Genomic DNA, 26503 nt, shown 5'->3' with positions numbered 1-26503 from the left:
ATAATTGATCTGAACCACCAAACCATGAGATCCGCTTGGAGAAACTCAGGGCATGAAATATCATAGATTAAAGAATTAGCAACCTCAAATTCATAATATGTAAATTGACATGCAACAAGAAGGCACGCAAAGCCCATTGAACTAGCATATTACGTTTGTATGCACTGGCTCTCACGTGCTCGAGTCCTGCGAGTGAAGAACAATACACGCACCCAAGATGTTTCCTCCTCCTTCCCCCCCTCATACCTCAGAAGGGAAACTGTTGAGAAACCAAATTGAATAGGGAAACAACAATGCCAAACCAAGAGCTTTCGGACATTCTCTTCTACAGCAAGTGCTCACTCTTGCTTTTCCAACTCACCCATTCTTTCGATGATTGCCTGCCAGATTTGCAAACCAGAAATGATAAGGGTTAGTCTTCCATTCATGGATTCCTTTTTTCTTCTTCTTTTTTGTTTTTATAAAATGCAAGGACATTCTCTCTCTGGATATGTTTGAAAGAGGGGTACTTGTAGTAAAATAGCACATATAAACTTAACTCGTTAGACTGGGAAATGTGTGGCTATTCATCCGGACAGACCAACCGATAGGCCACCCCATGGATATGCCAATGTTCAAAAGTTGCAACAATCAGGTCTTTCAACCATTCCATCAATGGTCTTTTTTTTCTGGCCAATACTCAGAAGCATCAACTCAAAACTTTTAAGACTCCTGTTTGCATTTATCTTTACCTTTTGATCTGAGTCTTCTACATGTGCTTTCCCCAAGTATCTGTACTTGTGCTAACATTATGAGAATTATGCAACAAAAATCTTAGTTTTATAAGGATGATTTTAGCTAGTCAGAACTCCATTTTCCTTAATTTCCATTTGATTTGGGGTGTAAAACAAGCAAAACTTGTTCAATGCACTAGTTCTCTTACCAAAGACAGTATGTTGTACACTACCTGGAAACTTCAATCAAGAGGCTCGAGTCCAATGTGTGCCCAGTGCCATTAAGTAAATGGCATCACCCTAACTACTAGAATGCCCAGTGCCATTAAGTAAATGGCATCACCCTAACTACTAGAATGGTGAATCTTTTGATTCATCCAAATGAACCAGATCAAAGTCCACCTCATGGATGGCCAATGCTCAAAATTTGCAGCGGTTGGCTGCTTCTAACCATTTCATCTAAAGACTTATTTTTGGACCATTGCTCTAGACTGTTCTATTGGGCCAGAAATGAGCGATGGATCAGATATTATAAACTTTCAAACTGGGACTTTTCATTTTTGCTCCTCCAAGAAGTGATCCACGAATTGGATGGTTTGGATCCATTGCCTATGTACCCTAATCAAGGATTTGTAGAGCTCATAGCACCTTTTAAACATTATAATATGCATACCAAATCCTAACTTCTCAACCTGAGATTAAACATGAGCGGGCCTACTAAAGGCTGAATTTGCATGTAGAAGTTGACCATCATCGCCATGAGGAATGCAAGCACAATTCACACAAGAACAGATTGAAGAAGTGACCACGGCAGATGTGCCAATGTGGCACACGTGTGCGAGATCTGGGTTAATAAATAGGTGAGGCTGACCATTAACACACCATATCCCATAAATCAGGCTAATCCGCATACCGAGTGGGCCACACCAGTATGAGGAAAATGGACATAAAATCAGGAATGGCATTATTAGACATACATGTGGCCTATATGGGTCCCTACTCATGGCTCGGTGGTAGATAGGGTGCGTTTCAACACCGAGGTCATGGGTTCGAGTACCCATGTGGTGTGTGGGTGTGAGTCTGCATGTAAAAATGTCAAGAGTTGAGAATCTTGGGACTAGTCCCGCTTTGCTCAGAGTGAATAACCAGTCCCAAATTGTGATTGCTTCAAGTCAGAAGCCAAATTTTTGAGATCTTTTAACTTCCAAACTCACTTATTGCAACCTAAGTCAATTGTAGATCCAAAGTCCAAACACACCTAAGGGCCTGTTCGGTAGCAAAGACACAATCTTGCAGGTATAATATTAAATGTCCTTGGTTTCTCTAGCATCTTGTGGCATAAACCAAGTAAATTGAAGAGAGACGTGTCCAACAATATGACCAATGGGGAGAGAAGCATGTCCCAAAAAACATGGAAAAAGTTGTGCCCCTGCCCCAGACACCATACCATGTTGGTGGATTGATGGACTATGATCTATCGGTATACGTGCACCGCATGTGCCACCATCCATCTTCAAGCACCCCACATGAGCCACCAATATCACATCATGTGCTACATGACAATGCGCTAATGTTGAAAATAAAAGAAAACTTGAAAAAGGCATACCTTCTTGCTTGTTTCCTGCAGCTCCCCAGCAAGAATGAATTCATCAAGTATTAGATACACCTTTACATATAAAAAATAACCATGGTGAGCAATGACGGTAACCATATCAGTAATAACAATGTGTATTTCTTTAATGGAAATGGAAGTAATAAAATATTGACCAATAGACTAAACATGTCATGATAATAATCACTGAGAATGCAACCCACTTTAACTAATAGCTAAAAGATTAGATTGCAAAGAAGAATCTAAAAGCAAGAGCAAAAGCTTCTGGAAAGAAGAATTTCCAAGAAAAGGTTACTTGGATTGCAGGTTGCTCCAGTACGTGGTACAGGACCGGGTATTCGGTATGTTATTTCCTCCAATAAGTAGTATGCAAAGGGTAGGACTGTCTCAGTCACTCCAGTGCATGCACCAAGTATATGAAATATAGTTTCATATGTGAATCGATATTGTAAATTATATATGAAATGACAAATACAATTATTATTATTATTATTACAGCATAGTGCTATATTATATGCATGTTATTGCCTAAATCAATGAATAAATAGCTACATCCAAAATATAAACTTACAGTACAACTTAATCAACAGTAAAAGTACAAAAGCAAAATTTCGGATCTACAAAAATAATGATCCAGATTGCAAATGACCCAAAATTCAGAATGCACCATCGAAACAGAAAACATAGCAAGTTGGCAACTTACATAATACTAGTCCAAGAGCTAGGTTTGGGGTTGCCAATGTCCATATAACTAGCTGGATAAAATGCCACTCAATGTCACCATCATCATCAAAGCCTTATGGCCCTTATCCCAAGTTAACTGAGGTCAGCTACATGAATCCTGTAACGCCATTCCACTCTATCACTGACCATATCCTCAGTTCAGCTATGGGTCCGTGAGTCTTTTCTTACTATTTCCACCCACGTCCTTTTGGCCCTACCCCTTGCTTAATGGGCCTTTAAAAAATGTCACTTAATGCATGTATTGTTGTATCTGTTAGTTCAGATGCTAAAACGACCTTGGAAGACAGACGCTGAGCTGCACACAAGCTTTGTTTGTAAAACCTAAGAGCTTTTTTTCATATACAACTAAATAGGAACCCCAGCACAAGGTGCCGAAATCATGCTTGTTTTGATCTACTGTAGAGCAGCACGTTTGCCTTGAAGGCAAATGAACCTCCTGGGAGATGGATGCCCACCCGTTTCCAGCATCTCCACTGAAGATGTCACATACATCTAGGACAAATCAGAACTGCTGACCAGGTGGGCAAGCATGTAGGATGGCATGGCCAATGGCCCAAAAAATCATGTTGATCTGAATTTCATTACTATTCAATTTTTTAATGGGCAGCACTTGTTAAATAAGAAAAGAGGAGCAAATTTCCCAAAGCTAGAAAAGACAGCCTAGAACCCTCCTTGGCAAGGGGGAGGATGGCAGGGTTTACATTTGGATGAACAGAGGAAGAAATTGCAATTTTCACCATTAAATGTGAACCACTTACCATTCCTTTTGCTCATCGTTTTTCTTAACAATCCATTGTCAGTCCATTAATATGATGACTAGGATACTTGATTACTGTGACTTTTGAGTTATTAACTTCTGTGGTACCCCATCAGATCAACAGATCTGATTGCCCTAGAAGTGGTGCCATGTGTAAGGGGATCAAAGAGATGAGGCTTGCAACTGCAGCAAAAAGACCTGACATGAATATCTGGATATCAATGTCCCACTTATGATGGCAAATGGGTTGGCCTGGCCTGGCCTGGCCTGGCATGATGGGCGGGGTTTGGGCAGAGCCTTGAAGCCCTTGGCTTGGATTTAGGCCTTAGTTTTTAGGCCTAATAATTATATGGGCTAGATACTTAGGCTTGCATCTGCCCAAAATCCTGACAAATCGACCTCAAGCAGCACAACTTACAGAACAGCAGTGCACCTAGTATTTCGACTGTGTGCAGCCCCAACCTGAGACTGACCTGGGCTAGGATGGGCCTGGACTCAGGTCCATAGTTTATAGGCTGGACTTGGATATGCATTGGCCTGGCCTGACCCAGCCCAGCCAATTTGCCACCCAGTCACAGTAGATGGATTTATCAATTGCAAACCATATACTCTCGAAGTAAAGGGGAACAGTTCATCTTGACTAGTGATTTCTTCCTTTCAGAAGTAGTGAGCTCCTATAGCATTTACAAATTCAGTAACGTGTGCACTATTTGTTGCAGACATGCGATACAATAGAATAGCACCAGTGATAGCAGCAGGGTTCTGAATATCGGTATCAGCAGGCATAACAGCCCAGCTGGAAAACAATATGCTGCAGGCATCACCTATCAGTATCAGCCCCATATTGGACCGTATTGGTCAAAAAATAAAAAATAAAAAAATCAATACCAAAAATACAGAATATCAGGGGAAAAAGGAAAAGAAGAAGAAGAAGAAAATTTCAGAAAAACAATATGCTGCAGGTGTCACGTATCGGTATCAGCCCTGTGTTGGACCATATTGGTTAAACACAAAAAACCAAAATAATAATAATAATAATAAAAATAAATTTTTAAAAAAAAATCAGGGAAAAAAAAAAAAGGAAAAGAAGAAGAAGAAGAGGAAGAGATATTCAAGAATCTCTCTTTTTGTGTTTTGAACATGTATTCCACGGTGTATCCAATCATTCTTTGGCAAGGATGTCACCTGTTGGGTTGACCTACTGAAAATCAACCAAATGGGCCTAATTGAACACAAATCAAGCATAATTTGGTGAATTAAGGCCCATTAAATAGAAATACAACAAAAGATGATGAAATCATGAAAATAAAAAAATATATATAAAAAAAAAAAGAGATGGTTTACCCTTTTTCTAATTTCTCCCTGAATAGTCCATTCCAATTCAATTCTTTGAAAGTTTGAATCCCACTCAAATCTTTTGTTTTGATCCCCAAAATAGTCTTAAATCTAGTTGAAAATGAATTTCTAAGGTCCCTTTGTGGTTGAAATGATAAAAGAAGAAAAATTAGAGAAAAATGAAAGAGAAATTTACGTTCAAATCTGCCTTTATGGTTGTATCAACCTGTATCGGGAACCATACTGGTGCCGTATGAGACCCACAACCTCAATCGTGTAACATATTGAGCCGATACAGATACAATGTAGCCATATCGGTCCAATAAGAGACAGATATTTCAATCCATGGATGGCAGTTTCCATGGAATTTTAATTCTTACCTATCAGATTCATCACTCTATTAGTTCCATGAATCAGAAATCCATAAACAACAATATTCAACTAAAAGATCTACTTAAAGGAGCAAATAAAGAGGATTAAATGACTGCTTATGAAAACCACTGACATGAAAAAAATCTACTTAATAGCAGCTACCAGTCACCTGGACATGTGGCACAGGAGCCAAGTGTCAAAGTGTCTGGCATGGGAAACTAAAAAAATCTAAGCACAAGGACACTTCCAAACACATAAAATAATAATTTAATAAATAAATAAAATTAACAATGATGTGAAAAAATAAAATAAAGCGATGAAGAAAGGAAATTGGAAAATATTCACATAGTTCCAATAAAATCCAATTACTTGTAATCTAACATAACAAATACTTGAAGAAACGAAATTAAAAAAGAACATTCACATTGTTCCAATAAAATCCGATTCCTTGTTATCCAAAGTAACAAATAATTGATTAACAAAACATAGAAAATCTCACATAACCATCTCAAAAATAGTAGTTTGTGTGAACATCACTTGCTCACCTAAAAAGTTAGAGAACCCCAACAAAGAGCAAAAAAACAAAATGGACGCAAGTTTGGGGGTTAGTGAGAGGAAGTCCTTATGACTCATGGTACTTGTAATTAACAATGACTAAAATCTAGAGAGTGAGAGGAAGTCCTTATGACTCATGGTACTTGTAATTAACAATGACTAAAATCTAGAGAGTGAGAGGAAGTCCTCATAAGCAATTATTGCAGCATTGATAGTATTGGTTGTACTGTTGATATCACATGTGGGTGTTGTGAAACTGAGCTCAAGTTCCCAAAAATATCATTAATGTATCGACCATATATCGATATTTTAAAAATATTGCAGTTATAAACTCCTTTTAATCGTCAATACCATCAATATGTATTATCGAATCATCTTTATCCCCCTTTTTTCAAAAAAATTGGAAAATTCGCCAAAATCGCCAAAAATCCTTCTTTTTTTTTTTTGTCAAATTTTATGCTTTGGTTGCCTTCCTGAGGTGATTTTAACCACTCTTTTTGTATTATTTAGAGATTTTTTTAGGGAAACGAAGCCTGGTGTCCCTCATGTAGAAGGGGGCTTTCAGATGCAGAGTACGATGAGTTTGCTAGGCTTCTTCTTCGTCTTCAGTTCTTATCCCCCTCTCCAGCCTCAGTTGATTCCTTGGTATGGTTGGAATCAGCTTCTGGCTCTTTTCCGGCCAAATCTTATTACAATTTGATCCGGCCTTCTCAAAGTCCCACCGATATTCCTCTTCCTTTTCATTTTTGGTTCTACGGGGCTCCACCCAAGGTCTCATCCTTCTCATGGCTGGCAGGAAGGAAGCAAATCTTGATGATAGATAATCTTCCAAAGGGGGGTCTGATTCTGCCGAAGATTTGTCTTCCATGTATGAGCAGCGCGGAATCTGTAGATCATCTTCTAATCCACTGCCCATTCACTAGACAGCTTTGGAACCACATATTCAAGTTATTTGAGATCAATTTGTCCATGCCTCAATCAGTTCCGCAACTCTTGTGGGCTTGGCACAGTGTCCTTTTGGCAAAAGAAAATGTTGCAGTGTGGTGGCTCTCTTTTGGCTGGTTTTTGGAATCTTTGGGTTGAACGCAACGCTCGATGTTTTGATAACAAGTGCACTCCTCGAGATCAGTTCCTCAGGAAGGTGTTAAGGGATAAAGTCGAATAGGCTACTGGGCGTCTTCAATTAGATCTGAACAAAGTCTATTCTATGTTGGTAGTGTAATTCAGTTGCTTGTTGTATTCCTTGTCCTGGTATTGCTAGGCTGTTTTCAATAAAATTTAGTCAAAATCCTTCAAAAAAAAAAAACAGAGAGAGATTTGGGTGCGGAAATTGAGATTTGAGAGTGTGCAATACTGGAAACAAAATCAACAAGTTTTTTTTTTTTTTTTTTTTGAACAGTTTTTTCTTGTTTAAATCACTTGGAATCAGTGGAATGAAGTTCATAAACAATGATTTTGCATGTTTTGAATGCTCAATCATGGATTTTGGTATCTTGGTTCTTTGGGACTCTTCCAATAGAGTAATGGAAGATAGTTGGATGGGCCTCTTCTCAGTTAATGTTGTATTCTGTGAATCCACATCAGGATTCTGATGGATCCTCTGGGGTTTATGGCCCATCCAGACTGTCCCTTCATTCCTCTTTCTGGAATGAGTTGTCTTCGGTTATTGATAAATGGAATCTCCCATGGTGTGTGGGAGGAGGCTTTAATGTGGTGTGGTTTTCTCATGAGAAACTTAATGGGTTTCGGGTCACTTCCTCAATGCGGGGATTTTTTAATTGGGTATGTAAATACAGATTGTTGGATCTTCCAATGGGGAACGTGAAATATACCTAGTCCAATGGTAGATCTTCTCCAGCGATGTCCCTTCTTGCCCACCAGAGTGGTTTGCTCAAACCTATTTCTGACCATTGTCCATTTTTCAATAAACTGAAGAAATTATTTGGGGACTCAAACCGTTTAGATTTGAACTTGCTTGGACGGAAATGGAAGGTTTTAGAGATTCGGTGTCTGATTGGTGGACCTCCTTTGTCATTAAGGGTCTCCCAGGTTTTATGCTTAATAATAATAATAATAACTTCAGATGTTGAAGTATAAGTTGAAAGATTAGCATTGGGAGATCTTCAGTCGGAGAGAAGCAGAAATGGCTTCCTCACTCTCTGCAATTCAAGAATTGGATGTTAAATAGGAAGTGGACCAGTTGACTGAAGAAGAGTTGGCTATCAAAGCTAGGTTATCTGATGATTATTGTGCTAGATTGAAAGAGGATGAAATAAAGTGGCATCGCTGATCCTGAGAGATCTGGTTGAAATAGGGTGATCACAATAGTAAGTTTTTCCACAGTATAGCCAATGCTAGGGCATGGACTAACTCCATTTCCCCCCTATATATTGATGATGTAATTGTGTCTAATACGAATTCTATCCGCAGCTTTATTGTTGAATTATATTCTAAGTTGCTATCCTTTGATGTGGTCTCTCGACCGCAAATTAATGATCTACCTATCTGCTCTATTCCATATGAAGATTTGGCGAACCTTGAGAGACCTATGGAGGTGAAAGACATTGAAGAGGCAATATGGGGATTAGGGAGGGACAAAGCCCTAGGTCCAAATCGTTTCCCGATTACTTTCTTTCAATCGTTTTGGGAATTAGTGAAGATGGACCTGTTCTGCTCCATCTCGGATTTCTTTGAGCACAATTAACTGCCCACTAAGATGGGGAGCATATTCCTGGCCCTAATCCCAAAACTGGAAGGGGCTCAAAACATTAAAAGATTTTTGTCCAATTAGCCTCCATGGTGGCCCTTACAAAATTTTGAAAAAATTTTTGAGTCAAAGGTTAAGACTATTAATCCTTAAGATCGTTTCCCCTTCCAATTTGCTTTTGTGGAAGGAAGACATATTCTTGCTTGTGAGCTTATTACTCACGAATGTCTAGATTCTTGTTCAAGAGCAAGGGATCCGGAATCCTTTGTAAGCTCGACCTTGAAAAAGCCTATGCCATGTTGACTGGGCATTTCTTGATTAGATGTTGGATAGGATGGGCTTTGGTATTTAAATGGTGGGCTTGGATAAGAATGTGTTTCCTCTCCAAAATTTTCAGTTCTTATCAATGGATCTCATTTTGATTACTTTAGGGCCTCCAAGGGTCTCCAGCAAGGTGACCCCTTGTCCCCTATCCTCTTTGTGCTGGTGACTGAAGCCTTGAGTTGCATGTTGTCCAAGGGTCAGGAAGTGGGCCTATTAAGGGGCCTTTCGGGTGGAGAATTTCCCTCTGGGAATTTGCCAACTCTAATTTGTTGATGATACTAATGCAGGACAAATAGTCTAAACTATAATTATGCGAATGAATTAATAAACGGATTATTAGAGTAAATCAAAATATAAAATATTGCCAATTCATCACAAATCTAAAGAAATCAAGTAGTCAGTTATGCTCAAATTCAAGGCCACATCACAATCTCGCAAATGGATCTCAAGATTATCCATAAAAAACAGCCCAATGGAAGGTAGAACTTCCACCTAGGATAGGATTTGATCTAAATCTGAGGATTCACTTGCGCTTTGTTAGGGTTAGAAAGAATTAGAGTTTGGAGATCTAAGGTTTATGGAATTTGGGAGATTAGGGTTTGGAATTCTAGGTTCTAGGGTTAGGATTTTTAGGTTTTAGGTTTGGGGTTGTGGGATTTTAAAGGAGAAGGATGAAAGAACAAAAAGAGGGAAAGAAGTGAGGAATGGGGCTAGCCGTACAGACGGTCGTACTATTGTGTATGTACGGTCGTATTGACCCGGGGGGTTCATACGGTTGTACAATTGGGTAGGGTTTGGGTTTAGAGGATTTGGGAGATTGTGGGGACGGGATTTGGGAGGAAACAAAAGAAAAAGAAAGAATATGGAGAGAGAAGAAGAAGAGAAGAGAAAAGACTATCTTAGAGAAAGAGAGAGAGAATCACTCCATGGCTTCACGCCAAACTCCAATCATAGGAGCAATTTTTGCTCCAAAACAAAGCAAGAAGAAAATTTCATTCGATAGCCAATAATGCCCTGGGCTTCACACATCCAAGCCTTATATACTCTATTTAAGGTGTTTTTATATTTTTTTTTTAAAAAAACACCATTAATACTATAAAATGTCCAAAACGCCCATAATATCAACTAAACCATAAAATAAACCAAAATAATCAAACTAATTAAAGAAAATAACTAAAACTAGTGTCCAATATGAGCCCACGATCAAGACAACCCAACCATCAAAATGGTCCAATGGTCAAGATGGCCCATCATGCGAAATCCGACGGTACAATGGGAAATCCAACAATCCGATACAATCAATCCAACGGTCCAATACTCTCAACTAAGCAACCCACATGCATCTTCCCAGTGTGGGGTCTTCAAAGATGCACAATCATGCATGTGAGGTCTTCAACGTGGCTAGAAACTCGAATTGAACCCACTGGACTCCATGTAATGATCACCTAGCCATAAAGAAACTAAAGCAACTCTCCTCCTCTAATAAACTCTAAAAGGTGCTCCGATGTTCTCATTAAATGCCCTCCTCTTTTGTGAGGCTGATGAGCACATGGTAAATTTCTTAAGTACGACCATTTGTTAGTTTGAGGTAGTATCGGGTTTGAAGGTGAATATATTGAAAAGCAAGATCATAGGGATAAATCTTGTACTGGAGGTAACTTTTTCTCTTATAGAATCTTTTGGTTGTAAGGTAGGCTCCCTCCCTAAGCTTTATTTGGGTCTACCTCTATGTACAGGGAAACCTACTTTGTATCTTTTATGGTGTATCGTAAAAGCCGTTACGTAAAGGTAACGGTGGCAACCGTTACACGTTACAAGGTTGTAACGGTCGTAACAGCCATTATGGAAAAAAATGACTTGTAATTGCCGTTAACAGTACGTTACATCTCCTATAAAGGCCATAATAGCCTCGTAATGGTATATTACGGGACATATACAGGTTTTTCATACTATTTAATCAACATTACAGGGCATATAGGTTTTTCGGGGGTTTTTTCAAAAATTAAAAATTAAAAATTAAAAAAAAAAGAGAGACTGTAATGGCCGTAACAGCTGTTATGCCCCGTATCTTAAAGGTAACGGTGGTGGCCGTTGCAGGCACCGTTATCGTTACGGAACACCTTGGTATCTTTGGGATAAGATTATTGAAAACATTTAAAGGAAACTTTCCACCTGGAAGTTCAATCTTGTTTCTGCGTGGAAGATTAATTAAAGCGTCTCTCTAATCTTCCAATCTATTTCTTATCCCTCTTCCATCGTCCGAAGTTTGTCATCTGGAAGATTGACAAACTTCATTGGGATTTTTTGTGGCAAAGAGGGACCACAACTAGGAAATTGCCTCTTTTAAACTGGAGGGAGGTTTGCACGCCCTACAATAAAGGGGAATTGGGAATTAAGAATCTCGAGATTGTTAACACGACTCTCCTTGGAAAATGATATGGAGATTTGGTTATGAAAATGATAACCTTTGGTGCCAAATTATTGCAGCCAAATATGGTTTAACCCCCCAAGGTTGGTGGACAGAAACCTCCTCTCTTTATCGTGCATCCTTTCTTTGGAAAGGTATAGTTAAGATGGCCTCCCTTGTCTTTGATAGGGAATCTTTCTCTTTGGGGATTGACTCCAAAATAAGATTCTGGTTGGATTTATGTTGCGATCCACCCAAACCTGGCTAAATCTTTTCCCACCCTCTTTGCTATCAGCCCTAACCCTGATATTCTTATGGTTGATTGTTTAGTGGTTGAAAGAGGTGGAGTTTGGCTTCCTCCCTTTCGCAGAAACCTGTCCGAAGTTGAAATCCATGAGTTTTCTCAATTGTTGTCTCGTTTGCAGGATCATATGCCATCCCCAAATTTGGTAGACTTCATGCATTGGTCGTTGGTGAACCGTGGTCTCTTCTCTGTCCAATCGTTGTATAGATCTCTAGTAGCTCCACACAGGTCCTGTGTGGTCTTACGAAATACCCTCAAAGGTTGCAGCATTTAAATGGCTTGCATTTAGGAAGCATGTAATAACAATGGATAATTCAAGGAAAAGTGGAATTTCTTTACCAAATGCTTGTTTGCTTTGCTTCAGGACGAAGGAGACAGTGGATCACCTCTTTATTCATTGCCTCCATTCCGCATATATCTGGTGGAGCATTCCTCGCCTAGCCGGGAGTTCATGGGCTATGCCTAATTCTATAAATGACATTTTATGTGCTTGGCATGATGATCCTGAAGGAGCTTTAGGGGAAAGTAAATGGAGGATCCTCTTTCTGGCAGTGCTTTGGGTTGTGTGGGCTAAAAGGAATAATCGTTGTTTCAAAAATCTAAGTATATCATCAGCTAGGGTATCCTCTAGAGTCCTAGTGTTGTTTAGGGATTGGGCTCCTTATCTTTTGGTTTTTTGGGGTTTTCTCTCCTATCGAGGGGTTAGTTGTTGTATTTTAGCTGTTGCTTTTCTTCTTTTTCTTTGGTTTTTTCCCTTTTTTCCCTATTTGGCTTTGCCTAATAAAATTCTCGCTTTTCAAAAAAAAAAAATCATGGATTTTGGTCTCCAATTTTTGGATTTGCGGAAATTGGAGAAAATTGTGGAAAATGCTTTTTTTCTGCCTCCGATTTTTCATCTTTTGTACGCATCTTTTATGATTTATAAACTATATATGAACTAATTTTGAATATAATTGTATCGCTTATATTAAACAGCGCATAGTTTAGGTCATTATACAAAGAAAACGTATTGTGTTTACATGTTTTTTATGATCTGTTGAGTGTATAATAATATCTTTTTTTAACATCCCCTAAGTTTCAATGAAAAATTCAACTAATATGTTTCTGTATCCAAGGGTGTGGTGCATGCATTGATACCGATACTAAAAGCACTAATTATGCCTTATGAGCAGTGTTTAAATTATCGGCGATAATATCGAATTATTGCCAATAATTTCGGTATCGCTGGAGTTCTGACACCGAAACTCCCTTCTTTCATTTCTCTTCCTAATATCGCCGATTTTTCGATGATTTTATCGATTTTTTTAGACAAGTCCAGTTGTCAGCGAGAAATCGCGAGATAATTGTAGGCAGTGTTCGCAATATCGATACTAATATCGTTATCGCATGCAAGCGATATGAAACCCCCAGAAATCACTCAGAAATTTTAAAATATAAATAAATAAATAAAGGATTCTTTGTATCCTGCGATATATCGCAGGATATCGCACGATTTTCGTCAATACATTCACATTTCGATGAAAAGAGGGCCTAAGATGCCGGGTAACTACTGAAAAATCGAGAGAAAAAAATAAAAATAAAAATAAAAATCTTTGAATCGATGTGAGATAAGGCGTTTTAGTACCTGTAGAGAAGAAGATTGTGTAATCGGACCAAGAGTTTGGTGGGCCACTCTATTGATCGACAACGGTGCGCCATAATTGCATTTTCCATTTTCTTTTTCTTCTAATGGATAAAGATTCAACGCAGTTTTCGGCGAGAAATCCACAAAATTCGTGGAGATTTGGAGTTCCAGACCCTATTTCTTCAAAAATGGCAATGGAAACGGAGAAATTTCAGGGAGATTTGGGGTTCCGGAAGGACGGAACCCTCTTTTCTTCGAAAATGACTTCGGCCGGTCTCTGTAGTAGGGAAATCTGATCCCCTTTAACCTGGAGTTTGGTCCATCGTGATGTTTCTAGTCTATCCATGCCGTCCGGTATCTTTAAATGGAGTATCCAATCCCTGACTTTGGGCCCATCGTGAATGTATGTGGTTTATCCACACTGTCCATCAGTTTTTGCAGCTCATTTAAATGGTTGAGCCCAAAACTGAAGCATATCCAAAGCTCAAGTGGACCATAACACAGGAAACAGTGGGAATAATGATTTCCAATGTTGAAACCTTACTAGGGCCCACAGTGATGTTTACTTGTTATCCAGCTTTTAATAATACCACAATAACATGGATGAAGGGAAAACACAAATGTAAGCTTGATCCAAAACTTCTGTTGCCCTCAGGAATTTTTCAATGGTGGACGTTCAATTCACACTGTTTGTCGTGGTGTGGTCCATTTGAGCTTTGGATAAACTTTATTTTTGGGTTTAAGCCCTAAAATTATATGGTAAAATGGATGGAAGGAGTGGATAAAATATATAAATCATGGTGGACCCCACAGAGTTTACTCAGTACGTTTGGTGCAATGAGTTACACCGGACGGACATGGATTCGAAAGCCTTTTCTATGGATTTCCTGCCCTGGAAACCTATTTGGGGGCCAACGTGATGTTTGTGAGAAATCCATACCGTCCATCTGTTTTATGAGCTCATTTTACCATATAAGACCAAAAGTAAGCACGATCCAAGACTCAAGTGGTCTGTACTAAAGGAAAACGTGGTTAGGGAAATTCCTACCGTTGAAACCTTCCTGGGGTCGACACTGATGTTTACATGCCATCCATACCGTTACTCAGATTGCATGGGGAAATCAGATTGCATACTGAGTTACTCAGGACACTCTTATCATACTGAGTAAACTCTGTTAGGCCCACCATGGTCTATCCACGCCATCCATCCGTTTTTCCATCTTATTTTAGGGGTTGAGACCAAAATTTAAGCATACACAAAGATCAAGTGGACCATACCATTGGGAAGTCGAAACAGTTGGAATAATAACTTCCACCGTTGAAACATTTCTTGGGCCCACAGTGATGTTTATTTCTCATCCAACCTGTTCATTAGATCACACAAACATGGATGAAGGGAAAACACAAATACAAGCTTGATCTAAAACTTCTGTGGTCCCCAAGAAATTTTCAACGGTAGATGTTCAATTCACACTGTTTCCCATTGTGTGTTCCACTTGAGGTTTGGATGTACTTCATTTTTAGGCTCAAGCCCAAAAATTATCTATTAAAATGGATGGATGGATGGAGTGGATAAAATACATAAATCACGGTGGACCCCACAGAGTTTACTAAGTACACACTACACGCTTAGCATACTGAGTTACTTGGTACGCAATCCGCTTCCCTTTAGCGTGGTGTGCGGGTGCGAACATCAATGGCATGCGGACGTCACCAAGTTCCGTGGACCCCACCATGATGTATGTGTTATATCCACATGGTCCATCCAATTAGCGAGATCATTTTAGGTAGTGAACCCAAAAATGAGGCAAATCCAAAGCTAGGGTGGACCACACGGCCAAGGCAGTGGGGACAATGATTCCTACAGTTGAAACCTTCCTAGGCGCTATGGCCCACAGTGGTGTTTATTTGTCATCCAAGTTGTTCATAAGATCACACGGAGATGGATGAAGGTAAAATACAAAAATGACATGGATCCAAAACTTTTGTGGTCCCTAATGATTTTTCAATGGTAGGCATGTTCAATTCACATTGTTTCCTGTGGTGTGGTCCATTTGAGCATTGGATATGGTTCATCTTTGGGATCAAGCCTTGAAATTATCTTGTAAAATGGATGGATGGGGTGGATAAAATACGTAAATCACAATGGGCCCCACACAATTGACTCAGTACGATAAGCGTACTGATTTATACGGTGCACACGTGTCACTTGTTTGTATCCGTGGATTGATGGGTCGATGTTATGTGGGGCCATTATAATGATAAATATTTTATCAATGTCGTCCATTTATTTTGATAGATAATTTCAAGGCATGAGTCCAAAATGAGGCAGATCTGCATGACTGCATCTCAGGTGGACCACACTAAGGGAAACAGTGGTGATTAAATGCCCACCATTAAAAACTTCATAGGGCCATTGTAATAGTGTTTTTTTTTTTTGGCCATCCAACCTCTTGATTAGGTCACACAGATCTTGATGAAGCGAAAACACGGTTTAGATTATGTTAGAATTTGCCACATGTACCATTTTCAAATGCTAGGTATCAAGTGTCATAAGCAGCCAGAGTATCAAATACCACATGGATTGGATAATCTAATCCATCCTTGATTTGGCATCTTTAAGTTCATTTACTTTTACATGTCTTAATTACTATATGTCAGCTGCATTTGTATTATATAAACACATTTTGGTTACCATTTGAGTGATTTCTTATGACAACGCATGCCTTTTAGCCCCCATTAAATGGAATCTTCTAATTTAATGCATTCTTTTTACAATTTTTTCATTCATGAATATGTAAATATGTGTATTTAGGCATGTCCTGAAGTTTCACAAAAAAATTCCACCATTTTCTCCATGTTTCCCCCTTTTTCCCTGCATTTCTGGTTATCGGCGACCAGCGAAACTTGTAGCGATACCGACAACTTCAACACTGCTTATGAGTAGCCTCTTAACCAACAATTACTTGAGGCTTGAGACTAGGACTGTGATAGATCTTCAGCTTGACAAAAGAAATTCATATAACAAAAAGGGGGGAGAAAGATGAATAGAAAGGCTTGCGGAGAATATGTTTGGACACCTCACATAAAGTGTCTAACAAGCAACCCTTTAATGACACGCTTTGTACATACAGATCTTGAAGTGTCGTATCATGTCCAAGAGTGCCCAAATGTCCCCAAGCGTCAACACGGCCAAAAAAAAAAGTAGAAGCGTGCAACTATAAGTATTTATGGAGAAAAAAGGTGCATGTACGTAAGTTGCAGAAAGAAAGAAGCGGCAACAAATTCAAGTGCGGAAGTGGAGGAAGTGTCATTTTCAAAATGTTAGCAAGTACAAAAAGCTAGGAAGCATAAGCAGAACAGGTATACAAGTACAAAGAACTTCAACGCAGGAGCCATTCCTAGTTAGAAGGATCGTGCAACTATTGCATGTTCCCAGTTTCCAGGGACAATAGGCGTGGTATCACTAAATTATGACATCCATTTCTCCATTCTTCTCCCATCTGTGATTTAGGGCCAAAAAAGTTGGGAAATGCTAAGGCACTTAACATGGGCTCTAGCTTCCTCGTTGGCCCAAAAACCAAGCATATTAAGTGTCGTAGGGAATCCAGCCAACCATGATTTAGAACTACACCCTAAAGCTACCTAAAGTCGGTTGGTCAGTGAGAAGCTTTTTGCAGAAGGAGAAATTTGCACAATCATGGCAGTAAAAGACTCCAGTATTTTCAAGTAAACTACAAACAAATATAATAACCACAATAGCAACCTGCACAGGCAAACATACAAATAGGGATGGCAAACAGCACAAATTTTAACTGAGCCCTCAGAGTGAGTCAAGGCATGCTAATTTAGGTCGTAAATGTGCCTGTACCCAGCTACAAGTTGACCCTCAATTGAAAATTTTGCCAAAACCGGGCACGGGGCCAACCCATTTATTAATCATGTGTGAAATTCCTCGGGCCCTACCATGAAGTTTCACGTGTAGGACTGTTTCAAAACAGGACCCAAAACCTGACAAGCAAAGCCAGGTTACCAGCTCTGATTGCAAACTCCACATACCAGCTGAGAATAGGACAATGGCTATCTGTAAGATTTTTGCCTTTGGAAGGGCTTACCTGCTTCCATCCCAACATAGCAGATTCCACATGCATCTATTCAAATCCTCATAAATATCCACCAATCTGATTTCACAGCTCTACCCAACACTTCCAACTAGACCAAGAGGCTATGAAGGACAACCTTGTTTGAAAAACAAGTTAGTTTAGTTTCAAAAACAAGCTGAAACGTTACTAACTCTAAAATACAAACAAGTGTGCCAGACTCCTCTTGTCCAAAACTATGCATTCTGAGTTCATCAACAACCCTCAATTGCAAGCATATCTTCACAAACACTCATTTTGGTAAGATTAACGTCTGTTCGTTGATGCATGCCCTGGGCTTTTTGCATTTTTTGTGTAATGAGGAATTTATTAATGGGATAAGATAGAGATTTCCTAATATATGATACATTCCAAAACTTTTGGGACAGTCTGTTTGACTCTCCTGGCTAATCATCAACTACATTGCACAGAATCTCCATAAAGACTTATTTTGCTAAGAGTTATAGCCAGTTCATTGATCCAGGGCCCTAGATCTTTCACCTTCTTTTTTTTTTAATAAGGAATTTATTAATAAGGGATAGAGATTGCCCAAAACAAAGTTACTTATAGACAGCCTTCTGGCCGTCTCTAGCAAGAGAACCGGCTATCTAGTTAATGTTATGCGATCATCATTGTCAACATCATTGACTTACGCCAGCTATTTGATCAGCTTAATGAATCCATTTCACCAACCATTCCTATATAAGGCGATATCCTCTGTATATTTGTGAGCCTCATGCAACATACAGTGAAAACTGATTTGCAGGCCAGCACGTCTCTTTAATTGGTCGAGATATGGTAATGGTCAGGTCGCCTTCAACTAGTAGATGTCCGGATGAATTAGAAATGAATCTCTGGTCCTTCCAAAAGTGCTCTAGCCTCAACATCACATGAGTCTTTAACTCCCATATCCAGAAATAATAATAATAATAATAGTAGTAATAATGTCACATGTATCATCTATGAAAACTCGTCTATTTTGGCCTGGCCTGGAATACCAAATGCGCTCCCATCTAAATTGAGGTTCATGGGCTCATCATTAGTTTTTTCCGTTTCATCCCCGGCCACTATCTCCATAGGCTTCCTTCAACTATCAACTTCCAATTTTTGTTTACCTCAGGCACATGCAGGCCCCAACTTACCTTCCCAATCATTTCCAGTGGATTATACTACCATTTTTAATAGGTAACATAACTTTATTAAAAAACAAAGAAATAACAGTCGGATGCTCATCATGTCCATATTGGAACTAGTCGGATGCTACCTCCTTTCCCCATATTTGATTTTGATCACAACCTGACACAGAGCTATTGGTCCCGTTTCTTTTCTTTTCCTTCCTTTTTTTTCATAGAATACTAAATTTCAAAAAAACTAGCAAAAAGCAAAAACAAGCTATCCACTAAGGTAGTGGATAAGAATAACTACTAAAAGGGAGGATTTGGAAACACCATCTTTAGCTAAGCAATCAGTCAGATAGATAATTAGCAGCTCTAGGAACAATATTAAAAGATGTGGAACCAATAGCAGCTGATGACTTGATATTGACAACAGGTATGCTTCTTTTCCAAGGAGCCTTACTCAAAGTAAAGGATCCCCTTCCACCATAAGGTGGCTCACGAACTGCTCCCTAACCAACTTGATTCCCACCAACATCATGCACAGTACTGATTGATAATGTCTCCCAAGCCAAATACACAAAAGAAAGCCAGTTTTCCTTCTCCATTCCCATTCCGAACAATAACACCTATAACTAACGGCCCAGGGTTCCCAATCAAGCAACCATCAGTATTCAGCTTCCACCAATTGCTAGGCATCGCACTCCATACTTATCTAACCTTAGCTCCCCTACAATGAGAATTTAAAACCACTGTCCACTTCCTTAAAATCTCTGAATGTGAAACACACTTGAACACTTCATTTGGTAGCCCCCAAGAGATCAAGGTAGATTTTTTCGTTTCAAAAGGCCTGACACTGAGAATAGAAGAACCGTCGATATGTTGCTGTGTTCCATCCAAATTCACCATAGGATAACATGCAGCAACATGCTCCAAAGAATTCATCCTCTACTAAAAAACATGCCACCAGTCCAACAAGAGAAAAGATTTGAAACAGAGGCTGAAGAAACCCAAACTATCTGGAAGGGGTGGAGGAAGCTACACAGAGTATCCCTAGCATATGCAGTGTAAGAATATATGCATTGCAACTTGCCAAGGTGCCATCCACAAATTGGAGGTCTAATGTGGACAACGGAGATGGTCCCCAAAGAAATAATAATAATAATAATAAGAACTGCAAGCAGTAAGTAGAGGTTCTTCTGCTTCAAAAAAAAAAAAAAAGTCAGGGCCTTCAATCACCACCATGAATAAGAAGGGGGATAGGCTTTGATGATTCTCCACTTTATGCCCGAACATCCTACTATCATCTTCCCACATACACCACAAGATAGAATAGGAAAAAAAATAGTAAATGCTACACATCCTCTGATGTCAAAAGGACCGCATTAACATCCACTGATCAAATTCTCAATCTTTTCCCTGAATCACCAAGCAATCCAAAAATTAAGAGAAAACATCTAAGCATGCAATTGAACCGTGAAAGGAGAAACAATTAAACATTTCTATTTAAGCAAGCCTTTCTTTCTACTTTTAAGAAAGAAGAGAACCCCTTGGCATCTTTCCTTTCTGGCAGTGTTGTGATCTTTATGGAAAGAAGATAACATTTGTACTTTTAACAACAGGTCGGAGTCCACTGATGCAATGTTCCAAAGAGAAAAGGGTGGAGTCATTTCTTGGGCTTTGGGAATCAATAATTTTGTGTGATGTAAGAGGGATGATCTTATGGGTGATTGGGTTGGCATCATGTAACTTCATGGGTTTGCAGCATGCTGGGATGACCCTTCATCATCATTTTTTTTTTCTTTTTTCTTTTTTTTTTTGTTAAATTTCAGAGGAAACAATTTATTAGCACGCCCGCAAAGCAGAAAAAGAACACAAAGCTACGAAGAAGAACAGAAAAGATTAAAAGCAGCTCTAGCTGCATCTATATGAGGGACCCAATCCAATAAAAGATTGATGATCTTCCAGATGAGTTCGTCGACTGAGGTGCATCTATTCCGGAAACATCAGTCGTTCCGTTACTTCCAAATGGCCCAAAAAATAGCCATGACGAGCAGCCGCGAAGCTGTTTCCCAGCTTTCCGAACTCTGCCGCCATGCCAGGCCCAAAGAAGAACATCTACCAACTTCAGCATAGCCCAGGCTAAATGCATTGCGGAGAAGAAAAAATCCCACACTCCCTTCATATTGCTTGTAATCTTTTTCTATTTTTTGTAATAAACTGCTAAATATTCAAGAAAAAGGAGATCAAATGTGAATATTTTGTTGGCCAATTGCATCAAACATCTTTGCTCCCAAGTTTTTCATATTTTTCATGCATATTGGGATGGATTTATAGCTAGCGTCAACGACATTGTAAATAACTCGATATGGCTCAACATAGAGAAAAACATAAATCACTAAATTTAGAGTTTCAACTAGATAGGAAAAAAAAACACTAATCAACACAAAATGAACATACTGTATACCATAGATCCAAATTAATCAACCACTTGGATGTATGTTTGTACCATATGGTTATACACAGGTGCAAAGAATACCATTAGCATTGAGGTATTAAGGCATTCCTTGACCAATTTTAGAGACACGATAATACTGTATACAAGTAATCAACCACTTGGATGTATGATTGTACCATATGGTTATACACAGGTGCCAAGAATACCATTTGCATTGAGGTATTAAGGCATTCCTTGACCAATTTTAGAGACACAATAATACATCAATATATCATCAATAAATGTAAAAGGTAAAAACAGACAGGTCAGCACTATAATCCTAAAAAAGAAAATCAACAAAGAGTTGTTTTGAAACACCCCTGATAGTCTTATACCCAATAATAGTGCCATATGCATCCGCATTTAAGGGTAAAAAGACCTTGGAACTCAACAGAAGAACTGTAGTTGTCAATTGCAGACCATGTTCCTAGAAGCCAGAAGGCTGCAGTCATCAGGTAAAACCTGATATTCAGGTTCCAAGGAAACGGCTATATATAGGTTTAGAAATACAAGAATAAGGAAAATTTCACCGGTGAGTAGCTTATTACGGCTGGTATCATCACTTCAGACAAGTTTTATATATCTGGACAGCAAGTGATGGAGATACCTATGGAGCTTATATTGTAGGTATTGATGAGGAAAGGGTCCCCCTTTCCCAATATCATCAAGGACATGCATTGGGGTGCTGTCAAAATAAGGATAGCAGATGAGGGATCCTCCTTTTCCAGGACTTACATTCTAAATTTTCCCAGATTCTTAAATCATGTACGATGAGTTTCTCAAAATTTAGATGAACTGTATCAATTGTTTGTAGAATATCTTAATGCAATTACACATATGGGATGAAGCCGATCTTTGCCATATTAATATTACGAGAAACTTCGAGTTTAAAGTATCCACAATACCTGATCATTATTCATACTTGACACCCATACTCATACTCATGAAATATAATCAATAAGTCCAGAAAGACAGAATTAGAAGGGCAGAGGAAAACTAGATGAGATCATGGACAGTAGACTATTATTATCAGTTCGCATCAAACATATATACCTTGCTAGAAATAAAGCTAAATGATAGAATGTTCGTGTTCAAGGAATTAGTGAATGCAATGACCATAAAGATTAGAAAACCTATCGGTTCACATCAAACATATATTCTTTGCTAGAAAAAACTAAAGCAAAATGATAGAACGTTCGTGTTCAAGGAATTAGTGAATGCGATGATGACCATAAAGATTAGAAAACCCAGATATTTTCAAAGTCAGATATTCTGCTGAAATAATTTGTATTCTAGAAATTTGATAAGATACAATCAATTATCATTCCAAAAAAAAAAAAAAAAGAAGCATAAAAGCTACTAATTGAGAACTCCTGACAAAGGAACTGAAAGCCAAAGATCATAAGTGCACCAACCTTGTGGAAATTAAATACTAAATCTAGCTCACACACATTGCTGAAGAAATGATCCAATATCTCAACAAATAAATGGATGCATTCCAGGTAAGCCAATTCGTTATCTGTGATGTCAACACACATCGAGAAAAATAATCCAGCATATCGCCTGTAGATAACCTTGTGCGTACGGAACTGCAAGAATAAAATGTTCCAACAATGAAAATTGCCTAAAAGAAATGCCTGCAAGATCGTATTGATAAACCAAAAGATATGCCAACAAATTTGTTAGATATTATTAGGCAATAACCACTTGGTAAATGATAACATCATCACCTGTAAATGAAAATGATGCATTACATTTACAGCTAAAGAATTCCTAAAATATAAGTTACTGCATGAGATTCCTCTGTTGCCTCGCATTGAGAAAACTGCATTATTGTTTTCCAGATATCGAGAGAGGTGAGCATGAACACTTTTCTACTCCTGGCTGGCTGGAGGGGCCACATGCACTTTGAAATCTGATACATTCTGATACATCTAATTAATGGCCATCAGAAAGGCCAGAGTCATCTACAATCTGTTTAAGGTAACCCATACAACACCTGAGTTCTGTGAGCCCAACATGTCGCATATCTGACACATCCACTCTGTCCTTTAGGAGATAACGCTTATGTTCACTGCATCTCTAAACATAAGCGGGTTTTTTATTGATTTCTTTAATTTTATTTGTTTATGAGTGGTGATTATAGACTTTATTTTGTTGATTTATTTTGATAGTTTCCTCTATTACTTTAATGATGTTATTTGATGGTTAGATCATAGATGTTACATTTAATGCATTAGTCATCTAGTTGCAAGTGTTAACCCGACCCAACCAGCCCAATCTAACCCAACTCAACCAAAATTCCATAGGGTTGACCATCCAATACCTTGGATTGGGTTGGGCCTTGGGTATCTACACTTGAGGAGGGTTGGGTTGGGCCTTGTGTATCTACACTTGAGGTTTTGGAGGGGGGGGGGTGTGGTTTGGTGTGGGCATGGGTTGACCCTCGACCCAAACAACTCGAGTTACACCCTTACCTGTATTGGTGCCGATACAGCACATATCAGCCAGCCTGTACGGAGCCAATACGACCCTTTTTAGTCAGACTAGTTCACCCCCAGATCGTGTAACAAGGGTGGCTAATATGGATGTGGCATGACCAATATAGTCTATCATAACCGATTTTCAAAAACATGCATGACATATAAATAAACATACATACAAACATAAGCACATGCACATGCACATGCACATACATATGATCAACATATCCTTGTCCTAACTCCCAACTAGGTAAAGTTAACATTACAAATCTTGCTTTGCCAATCATTTCCAAGGCTCTAACCTCGATCAATGAATGAACATTCATACCCTTCTCGCCAACTCAATCCAATCCCTTTCAGATCTTCCTTTCATCTACTTTCCATATCTTCAAGTCTAATCAATGTTCTCCTCATTGGAGTCGTCTCCTGTTTTTGTTGCACATGACTAAACCATCTCAATCTACTCTCCGGTATTTTATCTCTTATTGGAACTACTCCTAGGTAGTCATGTTGCTTAAGGCAACCTGATTATTAATTTTATCCTTTCTTATCTTCCCACACATTCTTCTCAACATTACCCAATCTGTATCGATGTTGAGCAATTTACCCAAATAGTATAGCCGATCAAATAGTTGTTGATAGTGAAGGCTGCATATTGCACTATGGTCTTTCAAAGCACCATATTGGCAAAAGATATTAGGATATATCTTCTTTTTTTATTGCTTCGGATTTAAGTCAATCTCTCTCTCTCTCTCTCTCTCTCTCTCTCTCTCTCTCTCTCTCTCTCTCTCTCTCTCTCTCTCTCTATACACACACACACACAACTGTCTTATAAATTTTCCATTAAGTTTCATAGGCCTATAGAGATAACACAACATTACGGAGGCACATCTCCACTTCATTCCTCCAACTTTATTTCTATTAGAAACACACTCCTCAATCTAGCCAGCCTTTTGAATAACACACTTAAGGCAACGAAATAAAGCCCTTTGAGAAATCTATTGATCATTAACTAAAGTCTCACCTACTTACTAAAGTGCCATTCAAAATACTCCACCTTGATTATATTCCGGTTAATTCTTGGGCTTCTAGACTCTAGAGACTTCCAAACCTCCAACTTAGCATTTGCCTCCCCTCTGATCTCATTAACCTTACCTAGATTAATGGTTGATTTATCTATAACAAGGTATGGGCTTAAGACCAACTTCAAATGAAGACCCATTGCTAATGGGAACTCACAGTTTCAACATAGGCTGTTCTAACTCTTGTGATGACACTGTTCAATGCTGTCAACATATCCCTGCCAAACACCCTTCCTCCCCACCACCTGGTAAAAAGCTTCCCTATGCGCTTTGTTGTATGCTTTCTCATGGTTTTTGAAATCCATGAACAGATTCTTCCTCCTATATCTATACTTTTCCATCAAGTATCAGGAGTCAGGACGTCTTAATGCATCCTAACACGATATGTGATTGTCTGAAGGTGGAAAGATGGGGTTTTGTGCAATCCAATTCTGAAACAAGCCATCCCGAATGCATATGAGCAAGGACCACTAAACTATTGTACGTATTTGCAATTTGCCTTCCTAGCCAGCCATAATTCGGCCACTACAGTTTTGTAGAAAGGCATGCTAAAGTGAACTCAAACAAATCCATTTTTAGAAGTCACCCCTCACAAGTGGCAATGTGGCACATGTGTGAGAGATCCTAGCTGCCCAATAGGCAGGCCTAGCCACCTAGATGCCTCATCTCAAAACATTCAATGGGCGACGCATCTACGTCAAATGGAGACCAAATCAACGATGTCTGTGGTACACATCCGGCCCACCTGATGATCAAATTATCCTGAAAGAGTGAAAGTACGTTTAGCATTCCTCTTTTGTACAGACAAAAGAGATTTCACATATGATACTTGCCCTGAATCTCAGCACAGTATACATGGGTTTTCAAATCTGACAAGTGGGACCCATGTTCGGTACTCCAGATGGCCTTGTGTCGCACCATGTCTGGACCATGTGTCAGAATTATTAACCTCTCATACATCACCTGTTGTTAGACAGTTAAGAAGAGAAATACAACAACCGTCCACATTCAATTGAATATTGGAGATTTTTGGGACACTCTCCATCGACCTTGGGACTTAACAGACAAATTGTACGGATTACTGCCAAGATATTTCTACAGCTGTGATTCCGATATGCAACGGAATCCAAATTAGAAATCATGGGTTTTGACGAATCGAAATGAGAAAAATGAGATAATTACGCACCTCGACAAAGTTCGTGAACTTGGGATCTCTGTTTACTACCAACCGATGAACCTGCAGGATCCAAACCCTAAATAATTTAAGCGCGAAAGACTTCGGTTGCGGATGGAAAGGGCAAAGTCTGAATAGGAATAAAAAAGGGGCGGGAGATTGATCTGACCTCGTATTCGACCTTGTGCTTCTCAGATTCTTCGAGAGGGACGTAATACTTAGCGAGTCGGGTCTTTCCTTGTCTGTTCTGAAGCAATATGAATCGGATCTGACATCTCAAAAACGAGAATTAGAGGAGGATTTTGGGGATTTTGTTGTGGAATTCGAAAAGAGAGGAGAACGATCGAGATTTTTACCATGTTGTCGAGGGAGAGATGGTGGAAATGGCAGCCGGAGAGAGACGATCTGAGAAATCCCCTCAGAGAGAGAGAGAGAGAGAGGAGGAGGAGAGAGGGGGGACTTCCTTCCGGGGGGAGGGGGGCGACTTTCACTGACGCGGACGGAACGACTTCGGACGGGGAGTGCGTCCAGTAGGTAGCTGGACGTACCCGGTCCAGCG

At 39.2% G+C, this 26503-nt stretch overlaps 1 protein-coding gene across 2 annotated transcripts; it reads right to left on the bottom strand.

Annotated features, from left to right (window-relative positions):
* Positions 1-35: 35 nt before the first annotated feature.
* Positions 36-26503, bottom strand: LOC131243469 (AP-2 complex subunit sigma). Of its 2 annotated transcripts, XR_009170093.1 has the most exons (7): positions 26301-26503; positions 26114-26212; positions 25957-26007; positions 22621-22794; positions 2320-2379; positions 272-380; positions 36-239 (listed from the first exon to the last, which is right to left on the bottom strand). XR_009170093.1 is itself a non-coding variant. In XM_058242841.1 (6 exons), exons 1-6 carry the CDS (start codon positions 26301-26303, stop codon positions 339-341), a joined length of 429 nt encoding a protein of 142 aa, XP_058098824.1. In that variant the 5' UTR covers positions 26304-26503; the 3' UTR covers positions 236-338. The 2 variants fall into 2 exon arrangements, 1 of the variants encoding a protein (XP_058098824.1); XM_058242841.1 differs by having other exon boundaries at positions 236-380.

Source organism: Magnolia sinica, chromosome 4 (assembly GCF_029962835.1).
Source record: "Magnolia sinica isolate HGM2019 chromosome 4, MsV1, whole genome shotgun sequence".
Taxonomy (NCBI): Eukaryota; Viridiplantae; Streptophyta; class Magnoliopsida; order Magnoliales; family Magnoliaceae; genus Magnolia; species Magnolia sinica.
Note: the sequence above shows the minus strand (reverse complement) of the source record. Positions and strands in the feature narration are given on the sequence as shown.

Excerpts from the sequence above, each read along its gene's own strand:
- LOC131243469 (XM_058242841.1), bottom strand. Across the intron at positions 26,008-26,113 it reads AGCACAAGGTCGAATACGAG|GTTCATCGGTTGGTAGTAAA; the intron begins GTCAGATCAATC and ends TGGATCCTGCAG. Across the intron at positions 22,795-25,956 it reads AGTTCACGAACTTTGTCGAG|TTCCGTACGCACAAGGTTAT; the intron begins GTGCGTAATTAT and ends TTATTCTTGCAG.